Source organism: Zophobas morio, unplaced genomic scaffold (genome assembly GCF_036711695.1).
Source record: "Zophobas morio isolate AGI-343-1 ecotype UQ-CSIRO unplaced genomic scaffold, CSIRO_AGI_Zmor_V1 ptg000046l, whole genome shotgun sequence".
Classification (NCBI taxonomy): Eukaryota; Metazoa; Arthropoda; class Insecta; order Coleoptera; family Tenebrionidae; genus Zophobas; species Zophobas morio.
Genome location: NW_026972151.1, coordinates 422,276 through 445,596, shown reverse-complemented (window position 1 = coordinate 445,596; position 23,321 = coordinate 422,276). Strand labels below are relative to the sequence as shown.

At 34.1% G+C, this 23,321-nt stretch overlaps 2 protein-coding genes across 3 annotated transcripts in view; both read left to right on the top strand.

Moving 5' to 3' along the window:
• The window catches only part of LOC135142227 (potassium channel subfamily K member 18), a 593,321-nt gene that overhangs the window by 286,150 nt on the left and 283,850 nt on the right, over positions 1-23,321 (top strand). The window lies entirely within an intron of this gene.
• LOC135142433 (uncharacterized) lies at positions 18,835-20,414 on the top strand. Its single transcript, XM_064074146.1, has 3 exons — positions 18,835-19,414; positions 19,469-20,157; positions 20,237-20,414. The coding sequence occupies exons 1-3, from the start codon at positions 18,995-18,997 to the stop codon at positions 20,412-20,414; spliced, it is 1,287 nt and encodes a 428-aa protein (XP_063930216.1). The 5' UTR covers positions 18,835-18,994.

Sequence of the window (23,321 nt, the reverse complement as noted above, 5' to 3'; positions counted from 1 at the left end):
ATTGACCAAATGGATGAAGTAATTGACGTCCAAATTCTCCCAACCGTCAAGATACCATCTTTCGACTCATTAACTGTTGCGTACTGCTTCCCATCTTTATAAACCTCTCGTACAAGAGAACTCCATACATTCTCAATAGGGTTGAGATGTAGGCTTTTTGCAGGCCATTATAGCAAAGCTATATTTTGTCGTTGAAACCACGTTTTCGATTAATTAGACACATGAATCCACGCATTATCTTGCTGAAAAATCACTTTGCTGTCTTGAAATAGGTTCACAGGTAGTTTGAGATGCATTTCCAACACATGTAGGTAATTCAGAGAGTCGATTCGATTTGAAATAAATGCTAAGTTATTATTTCCTAAGCTACTAAAGGCACCCCAGACCATTACATTGCCACCTCCTTGAACTCGTTTTGACAAATACTTTGGTTCTATCCGTAAATCGTGCCAATAATATCTAAAACCATCAGGACCATCAAGATTAAATTTCTTTTCATCTGAAAAAACTATCTGGAACCATTCTTCATTTTCCGTCTGCATTTCTCTGGCCCATTCACGACGTTTTTGAATATGTTCTTTTGTTAACATTGGTTGTTTCTTATATTTGGCATATTTAACATTTTTGTCATTATCCAGTACTCGCAAAACTGTTCTTTTGTGAACAGGAAGTCCTAGGGTCGTCTTTATTATTTGGGACGACATGCTATCCTTTATACCCGGAGTCACAATGGATCTTTAGGCACGTGCAGTGAGTTTTTCTTTTCTTCCACAGTTTTGTCGTCCATTTTCACTGTATTTTTTTCTTACAAACTTGGAGATTGTGGTCCGATCTCTTCCAGTCTTTCATTCTATTTCTGCAAAAGTCAAACCTTGGTCATAGTATGCCTCAATCTGTCCTTTTTCACGTTCTGTTAGATCGTTTTCTTTGCCCATGGTGAAAGACAATTATTGTAGCTCAGCCAATTATATTTCGACACTTTATCAGTTCTAACAAACAATTGCATATCATACAAATAAACAACAATTACGCATACTACGTTTTTCTAATGAATTTTTATACAAAAAGTGATGCGTGATAATTTTTTGTTTCAAAATTTCTTGACACAATTGAGTTTTCACAGATCAGAAATTATTTGATGCAAAAATATCGCTGAAAAAAGCATTTTTGTATGCTAAATTAACTTCTACTGGGTGTATTATTTAGTCAAAGGTCTAGATAATAAAAAATTCTTAAAAAATTGTGATAATTTTTTGTCTCGTACCTTAGGTGTAATGTTGGAAGAGCTACAGTACGATTGCATATAAATAGATAAGGAAGCTATTGAAAAAAAAAACACTTTCCTACCGTCATGTTTTAATTTAACAGGTACTGTATTCATTAAGAGCGTCAGCATAATCATTTGGTTTAAAATGTTTACTGCAGATTCCTCGAAGTTTCTGGATTAAAACTGTCCTTTCTATGACACCTTCTCACCCATTCCTTCCTAATGTTTATGTTTTTAGGAAATCGGTAAAAAGAAATTTGCTCTCCAACCGCTTTCAATTTAACGGCGCTGCTGTTACATACGACTACAGCACAAATTACGCCTGCCGTCTTTAAATTTGAATATAGCATCATGTCATTCTTTCATTAATTAGAACTTACCCTTAAAAACAACAATAATGAACACTTCCGACACAAAAACACGTGAAATTTATTTGTATAAGGAATTCACGTTCGGTAGATGTAACTAGATTTGGTAACTTTTTTTTAAGCTGTGTAACTGCGGACATAATTGTTCTAGTGTATAATGCGTCGTCTTCGTTGATTCACTATTAAAGTCTCTCCAATCCCTTAAATGTGACATGTGAGGACGCATACGTCGGGAGGGAAAGGAATCTGTAATGTCGGCTAAATGTCTGTCATGGTCTGACTTTTTGACACGATTTGACATCATGTATTTCGGTTTTTACTTGAAAAAGAGGCAAAATTTCGGTACCGGTGCCAGTTGTCACAACGCCATGGGCGTGGATGGTCTTCAAAGGGATATGCAGTAGGAAAATTTTTCTTTGAGGTGTTTACATTGTTATCGGAATGTGTCTCAGGAATTATGAAGCTGCATTCTGGATCACGTTTAGTGCTTGCTGGGTAGCTTGAAGAAGTAGGAACAGGTAGCGGTGACTTGGAACCATGGAGGAACAAAGTAGGAACAGAGCCGGGTTTAATTCTTTTATTTGAATAATAACAACTTCTCTCAAAAGTATTTACCACAAATGTATAAATTATTGGCAATATTATCACCTGAAATGGTTTTAATGGGTATACATTCCCTTAGGTAAAAGATTTATGTTGGGGTACCTACTTGTAGCATTAAAAACCTTTTTGCACCACAACCTTTTGTTCACAGTGTTTGAAGGGAATCTGTCCATTATTTTGTGCTCTCTAGGATCCTTGATTACCCCACAAGCAGGCACAGAGCAATATTTTTTGGACATTTTGATAATATCAATTCAAGCACAAACTGTTTTGGCGCGTGACAAAACGGATTAATTACAGATTCCTGTAACTCCCGAAGGGGGTGACGTCTTTTGATATTTTTCCTTTTGACAAGTCGGACGATTGTAACCAATTGGAGAGACTTTAATAGTGAATCAACGAAGACGACGGTATAATGTATCAGAAAGTAGGTATCAAAAATGTGACATGTAAGTAAGTAAATGTCAAACATGGAAAATGTGATGGTTTTGTGGTAATCTGCTGAATCTATTTTTGAATCAAGGAAAAAATCATATCCCTCTAAAAGCCCAAAGAGGAACCCGCATGTAAAATTGTGAATCTTGTCCCTTCACTAGTTTTTTTAGGACAAGATTTGATGTCATCATCATGAATCCACAATTTTACCATAGATCCGTTTTGATATATCCATGTCTCATCCAAGGAAATGAAAAGTAAATCTTCATCACTATCACGCAATTGGAGATACCGCCTTAGAAATTTGATTCTGGTAGCATGGTAGCTATAACGTGTTTAAAATGTGAAAAACTTTGCCTTCGGAAACCTAAATTTATACGTGTATTACGTACAATTATTCTCAAAGCCGAATGTTTTCCCTCTTACAAAACAATAACGATTATATAAAACTTAAAAACCAATTGTAGAGCGGAACCAACAAAGCATGTAGGTATATAAATCTGCGCAGTCGTCTTTCTGATTCTGATTATAATATTAACGGCATCGGCGCCATTGTATCGGTATTATTTTAAAATTTGAAAAGCACCAGCGAACTTTACGGAAAATATTTCTGCCACCAGTTTAACTGTTTCCGTTTTACCCAAGCGTTGTCCACTTTTCTCTGTAATTTTTTGATAACCACGAAATATTTCTTGTCTCTTTTCCTTTAAAATGGGCTTTCTTGTGACTTGTGACTACTTTTATGGAAATTGTTTCCACGCTGTATTTAAGGATTTTCTTGAAACGAAGCTTGTTGAAACTAGAAAAACTTTGTTTTTTTCCACACGTCAGATTTGACATTTGAATTAGAAAATTAGACAGTTGATGCCAATCTTTAGTTTCTAGTGATCTTAAGATTGCAACTTAACCACAGAAAAGTTTCTGTCAGCTACTTCTACCGAACGTGAATGCTTATTATGTGCGTATCAGTAACTTGTCAAAGCTTGGACTTCAGATGACGTTGCATCAGCAAAATACCCCCCACTCCGACTAGTTACGAGGCAACCTACTAATATACGAACCTCGACCCGCACTTAGTACAATGACAGAGTTAACGTCTGGGCTGGTAAAATTAACAGTTTTCTTATTGGCCCGTTATTATATATGGAAACTTAAAAGCCACTAAATTTTTGGAACTTCTTCGAAAACATATATTGTACCCCAAGTTCAAAATTTAAATATACCCCATTCTATTGGACCATGTTTTCTTAATGCAACTTTTCACGATCGTTGGATAAGAAAAATTTCGGACTATAGATTGCCCCTCTCGGTCACCAGATTTATCCCCAAAGGACTGTTTTCTTTAGGGTTATCTTTCGTTCAAAGTATATACAATGTAGAGAGAGAAAACGTAGAAGAGTTAAAAAATCGAATACGCACGGCCTGTAATGAACCAAGTCCAAATTTCCATAGAAATACTATGCAAACACTTTTTTATCTTTCGGCATACGGTTTAGAACGCGAAGGAGGTCATTTTGAACACTGCGAAATGTCAATGAAAATATCTTTCACATAATTTAAATTTCAGTCATAGATTTTATGTTCAGTTTTTAAAAGTCCAAGCCAACCTATTACATAGCCGGTATGTAACCAATTTTACATTAATTATCCTATGTTCAAAGAAAAAAAACCTCACGGTATATAGAAGTTAATGGATTGACAAATAAACAACTTTAAAAAAACAAGATGACAGCCGTATTTTAAGGGTTATACAAATTATAAAACTCTTATACTACGTTTCAGTGAATGTTAACATTTTACAACGACTTATGCTATGTTTTTGCCATTAAAAGTTGTTCCAGATGTGAACCCTCTAGTTCCAAAATCCCTCTTCCTGATGTCTCTTTCCGCAACCCCAAAATTCAAACCAACATCAAAAGACTCACAAAAACCCTCTCAAGCCGATTCATACATTTTGTTGTTCGAGTTAACTGAAGCAGTAAATTGTTGATGAGATATCTGTTTACAAAGTTATTGATCAGCATCAGGGTTTATTCTGGTGAGCAAATTGAATTACAAAGACAACGCTGACGTCGCAGTAAAATATCAAAAGCCTGCAGCTCCTTAAAATGCAAATAAATATTAAATACACAAAATATTCGCGTATAAATTTTTAATAACGGAGCGGCAAAGTTATTAGAAGCCGCATTTTTGCCGAGGCTAGATTACATTTGCGCTTCTCATTCCTTTATATGGCGGAAAATTCGGTCGTCGTTGTAACTATAAAAATTTATTTCGACGTAAATGTCGTGTCCCAACTTTTCTAGGCGGATTATAGAATTGTGCTAGTCGCAAAACTTAAACTATATTAGCTCCGGTATTATTTTCTTAATGACATTGTAAGTTGAGTGCGAGACGTTCGTACTTCGCCATTTTCGCCCATTAAAACTCTACCTACACTACTTAGAGTTCTCTCATTTTCAAAGTCTCAAACTAACAAATGGCGTGAAGTTTGGCACATGCTGTTTGTCGTTTTGGGGAGAGGCTGATCAGAGGAAAGCATAAATACATAAACTTGGGTAACAAATTTTGATTAAGTTAACTATGTGCCTAAATGTGTTCGTAAATTCGTTGAATGAAAATATGAACTGTGCAGTTTCATTGTATTAACATAATAATAATTTTTATTGTATTTATGTACATACTATTGTTACAAATTTATGAATGTTACGAGTATAATAAGGTAAGCTTGTGCAAGACCTTCCAAAATCGAGGTGCTGATAATGTTTTTGTGTTCATACGGTTTACACAATTTACTCTTGCACAGAAATGTTATTGTTTTTATAACAAGAGTGATTTATAACCGCGTTTTAAACTTTTGCGGAAAAAGGGAAAAGCAAATAATGGTATCTCGACACAAGTGGAAGGCGTAGTGTTGTACACTATAGGTACAGCATACATCCTAACATCTGCAATGAAAACTGTTTCTCTGTTGTTAAATATTTCTACACTCTAAAAGCGAACTAAAAATTTACACACTTTAACAGCCATCCTCAAAAATGTGTTACGGAACACTAGACGTTTAACAACTACTAAATTTTACAACTATACAGTCAGTTTATATACTTGAAAGATATCGATTTTTATGTAATATTTTCGATCCTGGTGCGGTTAAAGCGACAAGGGGAAATGTGTTCAAAAGTGTCTAGTTTTTTTGAAAATTAGAGGATGCAAAGTTTAGTCTCGTTTTTTATTTTTAAACGTTAATATTAGTATTATTAATTTTATGTATAATACGTACTCTTTAATTTTTCCATCGAATATATTTTTAACGTTGATCATTTGGTAAAGCAGTGGGTTTTGTTAAGCATAAAACTACATAACGTTCAATTCTACCTACCATTGTTTTAAGCATGTCTAGGAGCGGCTAACAAATTCTTAAATAAACAAACTTTTTTCCACGTCATTTTTAAATTAGTTAATAAAAAATTTGAATGATGACTTGTCAATTTTTGTTTTTTCATACTGTTGAAAAAATTATTTGTTGGATTGAAAAACCATTTGTTGAATTTTGAAATACTTCAGCTCTACATGTTATTTGAATGACGATAGATTAAAAACTGTGAAACCGATACATTTCAAAAGAGAGCTGTGCCTGAATAATAATAATTCATGGGTGTGCAAAACTATCACTGGACTGAATTTTTGATAACACAACTGCGTTAATTAACGGATAATTTATTAAAATTGTTAGTTCTGGTCACTTGGAAACTTTTTAAATAGGTGCATAAACAAATTCTTCAGCGCAAGGTAAAATTTTGGTATAATATATTTGGAAATAGATATGCAGTTTTATAATTAATTCAGATATTACGACATTTTTGAAAACTGAATAATCAAGACAGAGTAGTAGCATACTAATGTATGAGCAATCGAAATAATGAATAATAGTTTCTATCTTACACTAGTAGGTTTTGGGGTAGATTAAACTACTGTTTGGAATGTTATTACGGATGCTATTAATACATCTAATGACAACGATTTTTTACATTAAATCAGATGTCAATTTGGATTTATTTTATTCTTACCTTTATGTAATAGCTGTTAACGTACGATAAAACGATTTACCATACGTGAGCGAAATGCCATTATAAGTTCGTGAGAGCAGTATCATTCTTGTTAACGCGCTCGTGACCCTCCATTCTTACTAACTTATATAGTAATATAGCATTTCTCTCAATTATAAGTAACATAAAATACTATATTTTGGCATTGATATTATTTGCTCCTTTATTCAAGAAAAATAACCTTAACAGTACATAAATAGAAAAGATAAAATTCATGTACGAGTAACAGCCAAAAGTTAGACGTATCTCTTTCAAATTATTAATGTACATTTTAGTTGGTAATTATATCAATTTTATTTTTTGTTAATATTTTTTAGTAACTATTTCATTTAACTTAATAATAAAAACTTAAAAATAATTTATTATTCACTAATGCTAATTTACAAGTAATTACACACGACTGGCTGGAGGAGACTGGCCGTTCCCGGCGGTAGTCTCTATTTAAACAGTCCATCGGGATGTTTCACGATCGAGGTTCTGGACTGTCCATCGCGACTTCCGCTTCCAGGTTTTCTTTAGTCGAACGCCGCCTGGCTGCGGTCACCCATCATCGCCGTACGTCCTAGAAACCCCTCAAAAAAGCCCTCAAAAAAGCCCATTGGCGTCGTACCGGGACGGGGTATGGGTTTATTTCGTAACAATATTGTGTCCTTGGTTTTTTTGTTTGTCGTTATATTTTCGGTTTACTTTTTTATTTCTTTTTTGATTTCTTCATCATCTATTACCTTTCAAGTGCCAAGTTGGTATATTTTTTTAAGTTCTCCTCAGAATGTCTTATTTTGTGACACAAAAAAAGAGTTTTCATTCCTCCCTTGTATTGGCACATGTTATATTCCAGAAATCGGCAATCGATATTTTCCCGACGTGATCTTTAATATTTAAATTTCATTTGTATAAATAATAATTTAGACGCAAAGTGCTCCGAATATAACAATTTTATGAAATCTATCATTATTATTACAGTTTGCGTCAGGTAAACGGATTCGTTTCCTCAGTTTACATCTGCCGGACGTAACGACTTCCTTTGTTTGTTTCAGTCCTTAAAATCTGCTTTAAAATTTTCTGGGATGAGCAGACTTTCTGCGTCAAGACCAGCTCATAAGTTGTTTATTTTTCTCGCTGCTGTAGTTTGAGTTCTACATAGTTATTATACAGAAGTTACCCACCTAAAAAATTTAAAACTAAATCAATAATAAAATACACACAATTCATAACAGTCTTTGATATTTACTGTCACTATATTTTTAAGTAAAACATTATGTATTACTTACATATATAGTTAACTATGCATAATGAAATACAGTCCAACAAATCCCGCTTCTTTGAAAAATTATAAAAAAATTTCTGATAACCTTTGTATAGTAAAAACGAGTGGTGTAAATGACACCTCGAACCCCCTGCACCGTGGGGCGTAAATTCCCAGGAGGTGCTGTCCGCCACTACGAACAATGTAACATATATTCAAAGCAAATAACCAACGGAAAAGTGTATTATTATCAGTGTACATGCTTAACTTCGATTGTTTACGTTATATACATCGAAAGAATGACACGTAGAAATTTGTTTAATATGAATGAGTTGTCTCCTTAAAACAGAGGATCAAAATCATTAATTAGGCCACAATTGAACAAAATGTTTTGAATATGATTATTATTATTCTTATTTGATCATAATTAACTAAAGACGTGGGCATTCTCACATTTTCTTGAAAATGAGGCTTTTAATTTGATCAATAAAAAATTGGCCGAAGAAGTATGATCCGACAAATCCAGCTGTTTAAAAAAATTATAAAATTTGTTTTTACGATTTTCGATTTGTGATAACCTGTGTAATGTAAAAGCCAGGAGCATAAATAACATCCGCAGGACCTGCGCCGTACAGACAATATAAATTATATGTAAAGCATATAACTAATGGGATAAAATGTCCTTCAGCACTAGATAATAGCAATCTAAAGCTCAAGTGTTCATTTAAGTTTTTCCACGATCACCACTGTAAATCGTTAAGATCACACAACTCGCTAATCACGTATGCGGGTCCTTACAGACAGCGTGCGTAAGAAAAGCCGATCGCACAGTTAGTGATTTTTCAATTTATTCAATTTAGGTTGGTAGTGAAAACGACAAAATTGACGGGCAAATACAAAATTGTGGACACTGTCAGCGTTGTTGTTAGTAAAAGAGGAATAATCAAAGAATTTTAAATGGAGAAAACGAATAAGGTAACATTTATTACAAAAAATATCAATATTTCTCTCTTTTTACGCATTCTGTATTTGTAGTCTAAAAAGTCTAGCGATAGTGATGAATTAATGTCCACGCCACGGGAGATAATTGAAAAGGCCAAAACGACTGTCGACAATCTATTGCCCACAAAGTCGCGTGAAAGATCTGAAATCATTTACCAAAAATTTATGGAATGGAAAATTAAAAATAAAGTTAATTCCTTGTCATAAAAGGTAATGTTGGCATATTTTGAAGTGTTGTCAACTAGAATGAAACCACCTTCTCTTTGAGCGATATATTCAATGTTAAGGGCTACAAGAAACATAAAATATGACAAAATCAACATTGACACTTATCCTAAATTAATAGCTCTACTTACTAAAAAAAAAGCAGATGGCTTTAAGAACAAAAAGTCAAAAACTTTAACAAGCAAAAATATAAATGATTTTTTACAAAATGCTCCAGATAGGTTCTTATCATTGCGGTTAGTGGTGCATGCAGAAAACAGGAGTTGCGAAATATTAGACCTGAACATGTGCAAGATACTGGAGAATCATTAATTATCACCATTCCTGATTCAAAAACAAAAACCCAACGTTCTTTTGTTGTATCTAAAACTTTTTATCCAACTTGTAAGAAGTATATGAACCTACGTCCTTTAGGAGATGGTACAAAGTCACTACTTTTTTTTTAAATTACATAAACCAAAAATCCATCAAGCAGTGCGTCGGCATAAATAAGTTTGGTAGTGTACCAAAAAATATAGCAGAATATCTTGGTTTACCAGATCCAAAACAATACACTGGGCATTGTTTCAAGCGATCATCTGCCACCATCCTAGTTGATGCTGGTGGTGATTTACTAGCATTAAAAAGGCATGGTGGATGGCGGTCGTCGTCGGTAGCTGAGGGCTATGCAGATAATTCAATGAAAAATAAAACCGACAATTCACTAAATATCGCATCTGCTATAAACAACAGTCCTACTACACCATGTCACTATTTCAGATTATAATGTGACTGTATCCTGTAGTCAGAGTACAAGTAGCAACAAAACTAATACTACTGACCATTTTCTTGTGTTTAAGAACTGTACAGTGAAAATAAACAATTACTACAAATAATTACAATATCTAATAAGACTAAAATTTTAATGTTCATGAATAAAATGATTGAGAAAATATATTTTTTACTTTGCCTGTGCTCGTAGAAAAAGTATGGTACATAACTCGAGTTGTAAAGCCCTTACGCACTCATGGAAATACTTTTTCCATTCGTGCGTAACATGCTTCTTACAACCAGTATTACGTAATATACTATTATACATCAAAAGAATATCATGTAGTAATTAGTTTGATTTGAATGAGTTTTTATTCTCAAAAAGGATAACTAAAAATACTGATTAAACCACAATCGAACAATGTTCCACATATTATAATTCTTATTTTATCATTATTAAATAAAGACGTGCGTGTTCTTACATTTTGGAAAAAAGGGGGTGGCTCGTTCTTAATTTGACCAATAAAAACATGGATAATACTAGTCACAACACAAAAGACAATTAGTCACAGAAAGAAAAACACACAAAAAAAGAAAGGTCATCGAGCCCCCGACCCTCAGGTCCCCGTTTCTTTAGAAACTCTTTGCGCCAGGAAGGTCTCTATCCGATGCTGGTAATATAACTTTATTATACCTTGCATATGTTTTTGCGAAAATTTCAACGTTTAGGGAAAAAACTGAAACCGAATTCGTACACAAGTATATGAGTGTTATCAGTTTATGTACTAGTTCATTTTATTTTATAACATTCAAATCATCTTAAAATACAATTCATTGAAATAACGTCATCAAATTGTTAGTGTGGAATATAGCCCCTAGAAATACATAGTACCGTCATCCATTATTGTACGAGTAGATGCGCAAAAAATCCCCTGCTTTGGAACCAAATTTTGTCAGCAGAGAGTTGACAGCAGGTAAACCGCTGTTGTCACGTGGTCGTGGCGTGCACGTTTAAAGTCAATTAATCAAATTAATAATTATTAAATAAGATTTTATTGATAAATTTTATATTTTATTAATATTTATCTAATCAACACTGTAGATGGTTGAGTGAGCCCAGACTCTTATTAACAACAATTTATACACAATATCTCAGGGGTTAACAAATAAATATAGTTTTTGCACACAAAATAATCCGTAAACACAAGAAAAGTCCTTAAACACGAAAATAGTTCTTAAAAACTAAGAGGACCCGGGGTGGGTTAGGTAGCTTTGTGCTTGCCTGCTACACCTTGGGTCGTGGGTTCGATTCCCGCCCGGCTCTGGGTGTTGTGTATGTCCCCCGTTCCCTTGTAATTGGGCCATCGGCCTGTAGGGGAACGTAATAAAATAAAATAAAATAAAATAAAAAATAAAAAAAATAAAATAAAAATAAAAAAAATAAAATAAAAATAAAAGCCTTTAAACACGAAAACAGTCCTTGAACACTAACTAAGAAACGTCTTTAAACACGAAAACAGTTCTTGAATACGAAAAGTATTTGCACTCCGCACTAAACTAACGTGACTCGTCGACCCGGTGGGACCCCTTTGGATGCGCCACTGGATGCTTGACTAACGCGACTCATAGACCCGGTGGGATCCCTCTGGATGCGCCACTGGATGTTTAATCCGTCCAAGAAGTTGTTCACTCCCGACCACCAAGACCTCTAGGATGCAAAGCGATGCTGGGATGAACAAAATGCTATCGAGCTTATAGATTGCTCTACCATGTACTTCTGGTTGTTTTCAGATAATCAAAATGGCTTCTTTATTGGGTAGCCGGGCGAAAGTGGTGCGAGGGCGTGGTATCGGGTAAAAACAGACAGCTGGCTGGGGTGCCAGATGTGTGGGCGTGCCAAAAGGAGCAGTTGATGTGATCATTGTTTCGCTTTGTTATCGCAATGGGATTTCGTAAACGAAGAGTCAGTGTATTCTATAACCTCTTGTAAGTAAGAATATCTGGCCAAATACCGTGATTTAATAATTCAAGAAACATCGTTAGTGGCTCACATTAGAGACTAGCTGACCCCGTGAACTTCGTTTCACCTACAATTTAATTTTGCATCTGCAAAATCGAATGCTTTGAAATCTTGCAGATGTTTTAAACATATGATAAGCATAATAAATTTTTATTCAAAATATATTTACTTATCCCCTCCAAAAAATTGATGACGTCAGCCCAAAATTTTGCCAAATGAATCTTATCTAAAATGTCCAAAATAGGATGAGACTATACTTGTGATTTATCATTCCATTCATATTTTTTAGTTTTGCTTATAGGGGGTGTCTCAAAAAAATTAATCACTGAGCCAATTTATTTTATTGATTGAATCAAGAATTGCAAAACTGAATTTTGAAATATTGCAGACGTTTTGAAGTTACTGTTTGACATGGTAGGTTTTCAATCAAAATATATCTGTTTATCAAGCCCAAAAAGTTGAAGACGTCATCTCAAGATTTTGCCGAATAAATCCTATCTAAAATGTGGAAAACATCATCAGTATATTTTCCTAATTTATCATTGCATTCATATTTTTTAGATTTGCTTTTACAGTGACTCAAAAAAATATATGGATCAGTCAATTTATTTTAGTGAATAACTCAAGAGTTGCAAAAATGAATACTTTGAGATCTTGCAGACGTTTTAAAGTTATTGTAAGCATGGTAAATTGTTAAGAAGATTTTCGCAGATAATTTTGGGAATACAATACAGTTATTTTTAGTATTACACTGCACCAATCCAAGGTGGTATACGTGTTGATAGTAAATGTTGATTAGGTCATCACAAAATTGTGTGAAGAACAGACTCAACTCGAAAATGCTGAATAGGTTTCATTATACTTTTGGTGCGAAGGAAGTTCTGTCGAAACAACGTTCGATCAATTTTTTGACAATGGTTGATATAAATAAAACTCAGTAGATGCTCATACTCGAAATACGACGTATCTACTCGAATATCAAATCAAAATATTTCTAGTTTTTCTAGATGATACTAATACTTCAGTAAGTAACAGTTGATGCTCAAGTAGCATCTCGATACAACAAAAAAGGACAACAGTGACAGTGTTCAACCATCAAGGCAAAAATCGAGTGACCAAAATATAAGTTAGCATGGGGTAGACACCTTGAGATGGGAATCTCTATGGCCAGTGTTAGAAAAAACGCACTGCACAATTTATGCGTAAATAAAAGTTAATTACATGAAAAGTTTTCGATATTCCTGCTCCTTATGTGTTTTTCAAACTGAATGCACCTTTTGACGACGTTCCACGTTCATGAAAGTCACCATGTTTAGTTAAAATTCACTCTTACAACGATCCTACTGGTTTTCTAAGCTGCTTTACAGACAGCGCAGTTATTTGCCACGCCGATGCTCATTTTTAGATTAAATGCTCACAAAACGCGTAGATGTTCAGTTTGTGTCCGGGGAGATACAATGTTCCCAAGTAGGTACTCAGGTATATAAGAGTAATAATGAAGTAGGTACTTCGTACTTCGAATATTAGTTTCTACTCAGTTTTATTCATACCACCCAATGTCTCGCTTCAATGTTTGATTATGTTGATTATGAACACAACGCTGATCAACTTCCATATCCGAATTACCCATGAAATAAATCATTGCGGTTTGCACCTGAGGTAGTTCGTCGCACATTTGATTGACTTCGTGGACCTATGTGAGCTTGTCGTCTTCTCCGTATTTTAATGAACTTCATAAAACGACACAGAATTATTTTCACAGTCAATCAAATCTATAAATTTTGTCTTGAGAATTTTAAAATATTGAAAACTTCAAATTAAATCGTCGAATAACGGTAAAGTTTGAGGTTTTGTCGAAACCAACAAAGTGAATATAGGTAAAAAGAATGGCAGATCAAAATGAATAAGAAACTTTCGCAGTCTGTAATTAAATTGACTTTAACCAAGACTTTTCTTAAAATAAACGACGTTTTTTTTTACGAAAAAACAAAGAACGATTTGAAATGCAATATACTTTTCACAATCGCACGCAAGAATTAGTTTTGTATGACACGTCAGTTAGACGACAGGTCCGTCAGAAACGCCAACTATTGAAATTAATTCGAAATGGCGATTCCCATACAAAATTTTTAGAATTTTTTTATTTTTTAACTGTTCTTTTAAGTTATCCTTATTTTTTTTATTTATAAACCATCCCCGTAATATAAAAAAAATTTCAAATCGGTCAAGCCGTTTTTAAGTCTTAGCGAGACTAACAGGAACAGCAATTGATTGGTGGTAGAAAGGTAAAAATTTAGGGTTATGTGTATTTTTTGATGCCAAATCTTAAAAAAAAAATAAAAAATTTTTGTTTTCAAAAAATAGACAAACATTTTTTAGTGTGGGCCACCCTTATCACTTAGGGGTTTAAAAAATAGTTTACAACTTATTGTCGGACCTACGGAATATACATAAAAAATTTCATACAAATCGGTCAACCCATTTCGGAGAAGTTCGGTTACAAACACTGTGACGCGAGAAATTTATACATAATGCATTATTATTTTAGAACAAATTTCATTACCATAAAAAAGGTTATACTGACTCGACCTTAAAAGATAGACATATGCTGTCGCGGACTTTTCTTTAGAACTTTTAGAGTGGAACAATTTCGTCATACATGATTTTTACGTAACTTTAACCGTTTAAGCAGCGTAAGCAACGGAAGCTGTCAAAGGAGGAATAATTTTCCCGTTTTTCCGAATTTTTCATTGCTACTTCGCTCCTATTGATCGTAGCGTGATGTTATATAGCCTATATGTAGATATGATACATGGACTATCCAACACAAAAAGATTTTTTGAATTTGAACCAGTAGTTTCTGAGATATGCGTGTTCAAATAAACAAAAGCTTCAGCTTTATTATATAAGTATAGATGTAATCAACAGATTTGTTCGAACTGGCAGTGTCAATAACGGGAAATCTCGACGACTTGAGTAGAATTCGCAAATATCTTTGACAAAATTTCCTCAGCAGTCAGAAGTTCCTGTTGTAACATGAAATTGAACAATGGGCATTGACGAAAGGATTACAGAACATTTTTGAAATTAAAAAGAGTACCTTGAACAAGGTGGTGAACATTTTCAACATTTATTGTGATGTTTGACCACCTTTGCGTTTTATTGTAATGAATTAGTTTTATTTTTACTTCCCGAGCGTAAGCAAAGGAAGTATTGTAATCGAGTCCGTCGGCCGACTCTCTACTTTTACGTTTTCTCGATCTTTCATGACCCCTAGAAGACGAAGAAATAGGTCTTCCATTTCCGTCTGTCTGTCCGTCTGTCCGTCTGTCCGTCTGTCCGTCTGTCCGTCTGTCCGTCTGCCGTCCCGGATTTTTATTAGACAGATAATCTCCGAAAATACTCGACCGATTGTTGTGAAATTTTGTACTTATATTAAGAATATCATGTAGATGGTAAAACGCTAACCAAAATTTGTCTAATCATCCCCACCACTAATGCGATGACGTCACTTCAAAATTGTACATAGTAAATGGGTTTTCAATTGTATAAAATAACATAGTCCTACACATGTAGTTTACTACTCTGAATCGACTTTTCACCCGAAACGTCCAGATTTTTGGAAAAAAAATCAAAATTATAAAACAACATTTTGAAATTTAATTTTTAATCTGCTAACAAGAATGCTTTGAAATGTTGCAGATGTTTTAAGGCTATAAAGAGCATCATAAATCTTTAGTCAAAAAATATTTGCTTATCCCCTCCAAAAACTTGATGACGTCAGCTCAAAAGTTTGTGGAATAAATCATATCTAAAATGTACAAAATATGATCAGTCTGTACTTGTAATCTATCACTCCATTCATATTTTTTGGATTTGCATATACAGGGTGACTCAAAAAAATTAATGAATGCGTAAATTTATTTTACTGATTTACTCAGAAACTACAAAACCGAATGCTTTGAAATCTTGCAGATGTTTTAAGGTTATAAAAAGCAAGATAAATGTTTAGTCAAAATATATTTGCTTATCCCCTCCAAAAAATTGATGACGTCAGCTCGAAAGTTTGCCGAATAAATCCTATCTAAACTGTAAAAATATGATGAATCTGTACTTGTAATTTATCACTTCATTAATATTTTTTGGATTTGCATATACAGGGTGACTCAAAAAAATTAATGAATGCGTAAATATATTTTATTGATTTAATCAGGAACTACACAACCGAATGCTCTGAAATCTTGCAGATGTTTTAAGGTCATAAAGAGCATAATAAATGTTTAGTCAAAATATATTTGCTTATCCCCTCCAAAAACTTCATGACGTCAGCTCGAAAGTTTGCCGAATAAATCATATCTAAAATGTACAAAACATGATCAGTCTGTACTTGTGATCTATCACTCCATTCATATTTTTTGGATTTGCATATACAGGGTGATTCAAAAAAATTAATGAAAGCGTAAATTTATTTTACTGATTTACTCAGAAACTACAAAACCGAATGCTTTGAAATCTTGGGAATATTTTAAAGTTAATATAAGCATGGTAAACTTTTGTTCAAAATGTATTTGTTCATCCCTCCTAAAAAAATTGATGACGTCACCCTTAAATTTTGCTATCTAAAATGCAAAAAATATGATGAGTTTGTACTTGTGATTTATCATTCCGTTCATATTTTTTAGATTTTCTTAAGAGGTGGTTCAAAAAAATAAATGAAGTCAATTTATTTTATTGATTAAATTAAAGGCAACACTTATTATTAGTATTACACCCCAACCAACCCAATTTGGTAGACACAAAATTTGTTAAAGGAAAAACTCGGTTGAAACATAAGGGTAGCACGCTTATTTACATCGACTTTAACATTACAGACCTGCATTTGTTTTATGCGCTCACTTGGTTCCGCGAATGTGGAATAGACATGTTTATAATCAACCAATTGTGAATTTCACCGTCAAGAATTAAAATAAAACCCAATGTTTTACATAATAAGCGGAAGTCGAAGCAATAAAACCGATGGTCGTTTTGTTTACAGTTTCTCTGTTTGACTCTTACGTATGCTGTTACGCTTGTCATCTTAAATTAAGAATGGTTATACATAAACCATTTTCAGTTGCCCCTCATATTACTAGACAACGGATTTCTGTCGGGCTATGTCACGATTATAGGTGGGGACGCGCTGGATCGCCGGGTGATAGATAATCACTGAATTTAAGCGGTACTAATTCCATAAATATAATTAACGATTTATTAATCAAACGGCTAAGTAAATGAGAACGGGAATTAACAGCAGAGTGCAACGAAACAGCGTTATTCTAATCTCAAATAAACGAAGTGCAGTCCGCATCCGCAATGAATTCGCATCCCGTACGAGCCGTACCGAGTTTGGCCTTGCCTAGCCCGACAGAAATCCGCTCTCTAGATATTACACACCGGCGCCGTTTACGTGAGTAAATTGTTTCGTTATTTTATTGATTATAACAAATCAATATTCAGAACGACCCGATTCATTTTCCCGAAAATTTGGGAATACAATAATTTTATTCTTAGTATTACACTACATCTATCCCAACTGATGTACGTGTCCTTGCAAAAATGTTGATGACGTCATCACAATTTTTTTTTAAATTCCCACTACAAAAATGTAATGAGAAAAAAAAACACAATAGGCATGCAGTCGTCAAGTTTCCGACAGCGAGGGAAGTACTGTCTAAACTCTTTAGACCAATTTTTTAAAAAGATATGAAGCATTTGGGCAACCATTTATACAGATTCGTGTGGTATTTGTCGTGCGTTCTTGGGCATTTAGTAAGGTCCAAAACCGAGAGGCGACACGTCTTCATGATCTACTTCGACCCTATAATCATTTATTAAAACCCTCTATAATAAGTGTACAGAAGTGTACATAATAAGGAAAACTGTTGTTTTCAATTTAATAAAGTCAAATATTAAAAATGACGAACTATATTCTAAGCACTATTAAATTTAGAAAGTGAATGTAAAATGCCAGATAATTTCGGTCGGTATCGGCAAATCTGTTCAGGGAACGTTATAGGCTTGTAGCGCATCTGACTTCAGCGCTCTGTATCACCAAATGATTCAAATAAAGTGTATTTGATGGGTAAACAATCGAAACTTCCAGTTGAGTGCAGGAGTGTTTTAGTGTTTTTTGTTGTTTTAAAACTATTTACAATAAATTATGAAGACTAAATCGTGGGTAATTTTACTTGAAAGTGTTTGAATCACGGAACGTAAAGGATTGACAGTGTCAAAGGTGTTGTGTCCATATTATTATCTATAGATTCTCGAATAAGTCCTATAAAATTACGCCGGAAAATTTGGATAAACAGCGTACGCAGAGGGTAAGAACACAAATCTGTTTTAATTTAGTCTTAGTATTTAGATTATAAAGCCCGTTTTCAACTAGCTAAAGAAAATATATTTTGAGGTTATAAATATAGTCATTTTGAGTACTAATAGGTTGTTTTGTTGTCAATGTAGCACTTTAGCCAAGAAGTCATGGTTTCCGTCGAAAAAGGACCGAATCTGTAGTGAACACTCGTGGCAATTGCAGGTTGAATGTTGAAAGTAGCCCATCATGTATGTAACCCCACAATGTTTCCAGAAGTAATAATTATAAATACAACTTTTTTTATTTTCAATTTAATAGATATTTACATAAAAGTCAGGAAAATGTCTCATTACTGAAGAGGAGCTATGTTGAAATACGAGGCACTTTGTGCCGAGTATTTTAAAGCTCCGAGTCGAATAAGACATTTTACTGACGAGTTTTGTATTAAATTTTTCCGGAAATCGCAATAAATCGCTAAAAATCGAGATTTTCCAACAAGTTTTTTAATTAATTGCGCAAAAATCTAGTTTGTCAATTTCTTGAAAACGATGGTTACAAACAAAACAATTATAAAATTTTGTGCGTACGTCAGAGCTGTGTGTTTATTTCATTAATTAATTATGAATACAAGCGAAAACACTGGTGAGGATGTTCCTTTTGACCTAAGCAAAGCAGCCGCTGCTGCTACAGAAGAATTGTTACCGTCGAAATCTAAGGAGCGGTATGAAAAGCAGTTCCAAATCTTTGAAGATTGGCGCAGGCTTAAAAATGTTACTTCGCTAACGGAAGACGTATTTCTGGCTTATTTTGCGGAAAAATCAAGTTCTTATAAGGCTTCAAGCCTCTGGAGCACTTACTCTATGTTGAAAGCCGTGCTTTTGTTGAAGGAAAATTTGGATATCAGCAAGTTTTGTAAGGTAACTGCTTACCTAAAACGAAAATCGACTGGTTACCAACCAAAAAAATCGAAATGTTTGTCTCGGGACCAGATAGATAAATTTCTGCTTGAAGCTCCCGACAAGGAATTTTTATTAATGAAAGTAAGTTATTACAATGATTACATATTTAAGTTTTATTAAATTTGATAATTTCAGGTGGCGCTTATTTTTGGGGTGTCTGGAGCCTGTCGATGCGACGAATTATCAAGGATGTTAGTTGACGACATTGAAGATCAAAATAACGTGCTAATAGTACACATTCCTGATTCTAAAACAAAAAAACCTCGACGCTTTGTAGTTGTTGATGAAAGAAATCTTGCTACATACAGACGTTATTTGGAATTACGTCCGCCTAGTACTCCACACAAGCGCTTATTTTTAAATTACAAGAAAGGGAAATGTACGGTCCAACCAGTGGGCTTGCATTCATTTGGTAAATTTCCTTCTCAAATTGCTACCTACCTTGGTCTACCAACACCTCTGGAATACACAGGACATTGTATGCGGCGCAGTTCCGCGACTTTACTAGTAGACGCAGGAGGAGATATTACCAACTTAAAAAGGCATGGAGGATGGCAAAGCAGTTCAGTAGCAGAAGGATACATAGAAGAGTCCATCGAAAATAAATTAGATATAGCTAATAAAATACAAGCTGGTCCGAAAAAAAGACCCTTCACTAATATCGAGACGTGTCCCTCTACAAGTAGTGATTCATCTGAAATCTGTTGCACCGAAATCTCGACTGAAATTTTTGATAAAAAGGTTAAACTTGATCATAAATCTCTGTCTGGAATTAACATTGCAAATATATCGAATTCTGCAATTAATGTTAATATCTGTAAATAGTGTAATTTACGAAATTTTGAATAAATTTTTCTTGTTTAAATAACTAATTATTTTGCGTCATTTTTGTAGTTTTTACAGTACTAGTCAGGGAAATCCAATTTTCCTGCGCCTAATGTCGCAAAGAAATGCTGTTTCAATGACGATTTCCGGAAAAAATCGTTTCTGTATTAGGAGTATTGAAACTTTGAACGTTCGAAAGTCAAACCGCAGCGAGAAAGAAGCAAATGACAAAGTGAGAGTCCTTCAACAGATCTGAAGACAACAGCACCACCGAAACTGATTGTATTCCTATTGCTGATGTTGAGCTACCGTTAAGATAAGATTTCAAAAGCCAAGCAAATTTTCTGATTTCGAAGGGGGAGACGATACTTATATGATCAGTCAGTTTACGTTTGAGTGCATATTTTCCAAAGATTCTAATGACATTTATCCACCAAATATGCAAAGTTGGCCGTATGGGGGCGCTGATGTAAGTTTTATGCTACAGTCCTTAGATATATGAAGTATCGCAATCCATTGTACCATTGTATTGAAAAGAGATGGTATGATTTTTGTTCAAAAATGGCGACGATATGTCAGCTGATCTGTAAAATGTTAAGTATCGTCAACGAATTTGATATGGTTAGTTAGTTGTTCGTGGATAAATCTTATTAAAAAAATAGTTATCTGCTTTTATAAAAATGTCCGGTTGTTGTATATTTGGATGTAAAAGCAACAGTGCAATGGGTATACGATTCTTTTGATTACCAAGTCGTGAGAAAGCAACATAAATATATAAAAAATACTTTATGTATAATGTTTAATGTGTCACCGTCATATTCTCCAATACCAAAGCCGAATTACAATTTATATAACCTGAAGTCAACTTCACCTTTTCTAAAATACAATTGGAAATAGTGTAGAGCCCAATTTCAAGTTGAATTCCTAGTGTTTTTAAATTGAATAGTAAGTATTCGAAATTGCAATATTTTAAAGTTGGGGGTAGTTCTGCCGGAAATTGGCGGATGATTGGGGTACTTCATATATCTAGGGACTTTATTTTATGCGGTGGACCTATGGAAATCCATGCGTATTTTAACTTATAATTCAATCCTTCATCTACTTAAGACTTAAGTAACACCCGCCATATATGGAATGGATTTGTCACGTTCATGCAACGATTAATAGATATGATTGTAAGAAGACTATTTGAATTGTTGCATACGGAACCAAGTTGAGTGCGAAAACATTATGGGTTACCGTACAAAAACTGTTTATAAGTGATATTTTTAAAATTGCATAAGCATAGTGATCATTTATCACATTTCGGCTTGGCAAAAATCTAGTACGTAATAAAAAGTCTCGGTGCACAGAAATTCTTTAGACAACTTTCCAGCAGTAAATTGTGAATAGGATGAAAATTTAAAAGCAAATTACCAAATAGACAACCGCAAATGCTTTCGTCTAATGCAACCATCAGAATAGAGCACCAATATCACTTCTCCCATAATTACCAACTATATCAAAGCTTTCCTTAATGTAATTGGTAGCTCCAGCGATCCGAAATGATCTAAATGGACTCTGATTTTCCACTCTTTTTTCGTCTTTATTGAAACGAAAGACTTGAAATGCAATAAGACCACCAAATAATGAACTCAAATATTCCACCAATCGAAGAAGACTCACTCAATTTCATACTGGCCGTGGTCGTTCCTCGATAATTTCCGCCTACAATAGGGAACGTTAATGTTTGTTAAAATATGTCCCCGACAAGATTGCTTTCTGTGACAAGCTTATAATATATATTATTTCACGGCGACTGCAGAGGAAAATACGGAGGTTCTGTGATGTTTGTAAATCATTTTGCGTTGTCTGGGTCTAGACGTTTGCGTCGGATGCTGCATGTTGGCTTAGGAATAAACACATATGTTGTAACAATGTAGATAAGAGTCAAGACACATATACATTGTTGTCATTGCATTTGGCTCTGGGTTACGAGAATGTTTGATGTGCGTGGGAAGCCTCGAGTAATGACACCAGAAATGCTGAACAATTCGTTCTAACAAAATTGTGTTACCATTTTAAAAATTCTCACGACCTTGATTTAAACTTGCCGGCTACAAAACTTCAGATTCCTCTTAAGCTCATTTTTATCTAAAAGTGATATGCAAGTAATCGTTGTAGCGTACGGTTAAAATTGAGTGAAAATGGTTGCATTATTCTGTACTATATTTTTTGATTTTTTACACTGTGACTAATCGTAAATCCCAATAAAAGTAGATACCTACATGCTTCTTTACCTGCGAATATATCGGTGCCGAATATGAAAAATTTATAAACTGTTTAAGCACATTTCAAAAAACGTTAGATTTTGTTTTGTAATTATAGAAAATTGGACTTTATTAGACGTCCCTGACACCTGAATACATTTAGTTGTTGAGGAACGTAGCTCATATATTCGTACAAAACCTAAATACAAAATCGTACTTTTTGAGAAAATCTGGATGCCTAGGCTAAGACTTTAAGGTCGATTCTTAATTCACAAATACAGAAGTATGTTATTTTCTAAAATTTAAATACCATCCACTCAGAAAAAAATTGGGTTGATGTCATCAATGTTGATGGGGAGGATTAAACAAATTTTGGGTAGCTCTTTCGCCATTTACATGGTAGTCTTAATGTATACATAAAATTTGATAACAATCAGTCCGATAAGTATGGAGATTATCTGTCTAATAAAAATCTACACAGACAGACAGACACGCCCATTCCGCATGGATCCTATTGCAATACTTCCTGAGCTTACCCTCGGGAAGTAAAAAGTAGTCCAAGGTTAAATGGACTGAGTTTGCCTCGCTCCTGAAGTACCGATGAACAAATACAGTTTAAAAAAAATCAATTTTTGCATATTTTATTTTATACTTTTCGAGCGTAAGCTAAGGAAGTATTGTAATAGGTTCCATGGGGTCACTAGCTGCTTTCATATTTTTTCGACGTTTCATGACACCTAGAGTGTGAAAAAATAGTTTTGGTCTCTCTATCTGCCTGTCTCCCCTCTGCCATTTGTGTCAATTCGTTTGTTTCAATTTTTTTATTAGACACATAATTTACGGGACCGATTATTGTCAAATTTTATATGTATGTTGGTCATATAGTGTAAATAGTAAGACGCTAACCAAAATTT

Bases quoted from the DNA above. Each gene is read 5' to 3' on its own strand.
- LOC135142433 (XM_064074146.1), top strand. From the start codon at position 18,995: ATGAATACAAGCGAAAACACTGGTGAGGATGTTCCTTTTGACCTAAGC. The intron at 19,415-19,468 runs GTAAGTTATTAC...TGATAATTTCAG, and splicing joins AGGAATTTTTATTAATGAAA to GTGGCGCTTATTTTTGGGGT. The intron at 20,158-20,236 runs GTGTAATTTACG...TAGTTTTTACAG, and splicing joins AATGTTAATATCTGTAAATA to TACTAGTCAGGGAAATCCAA.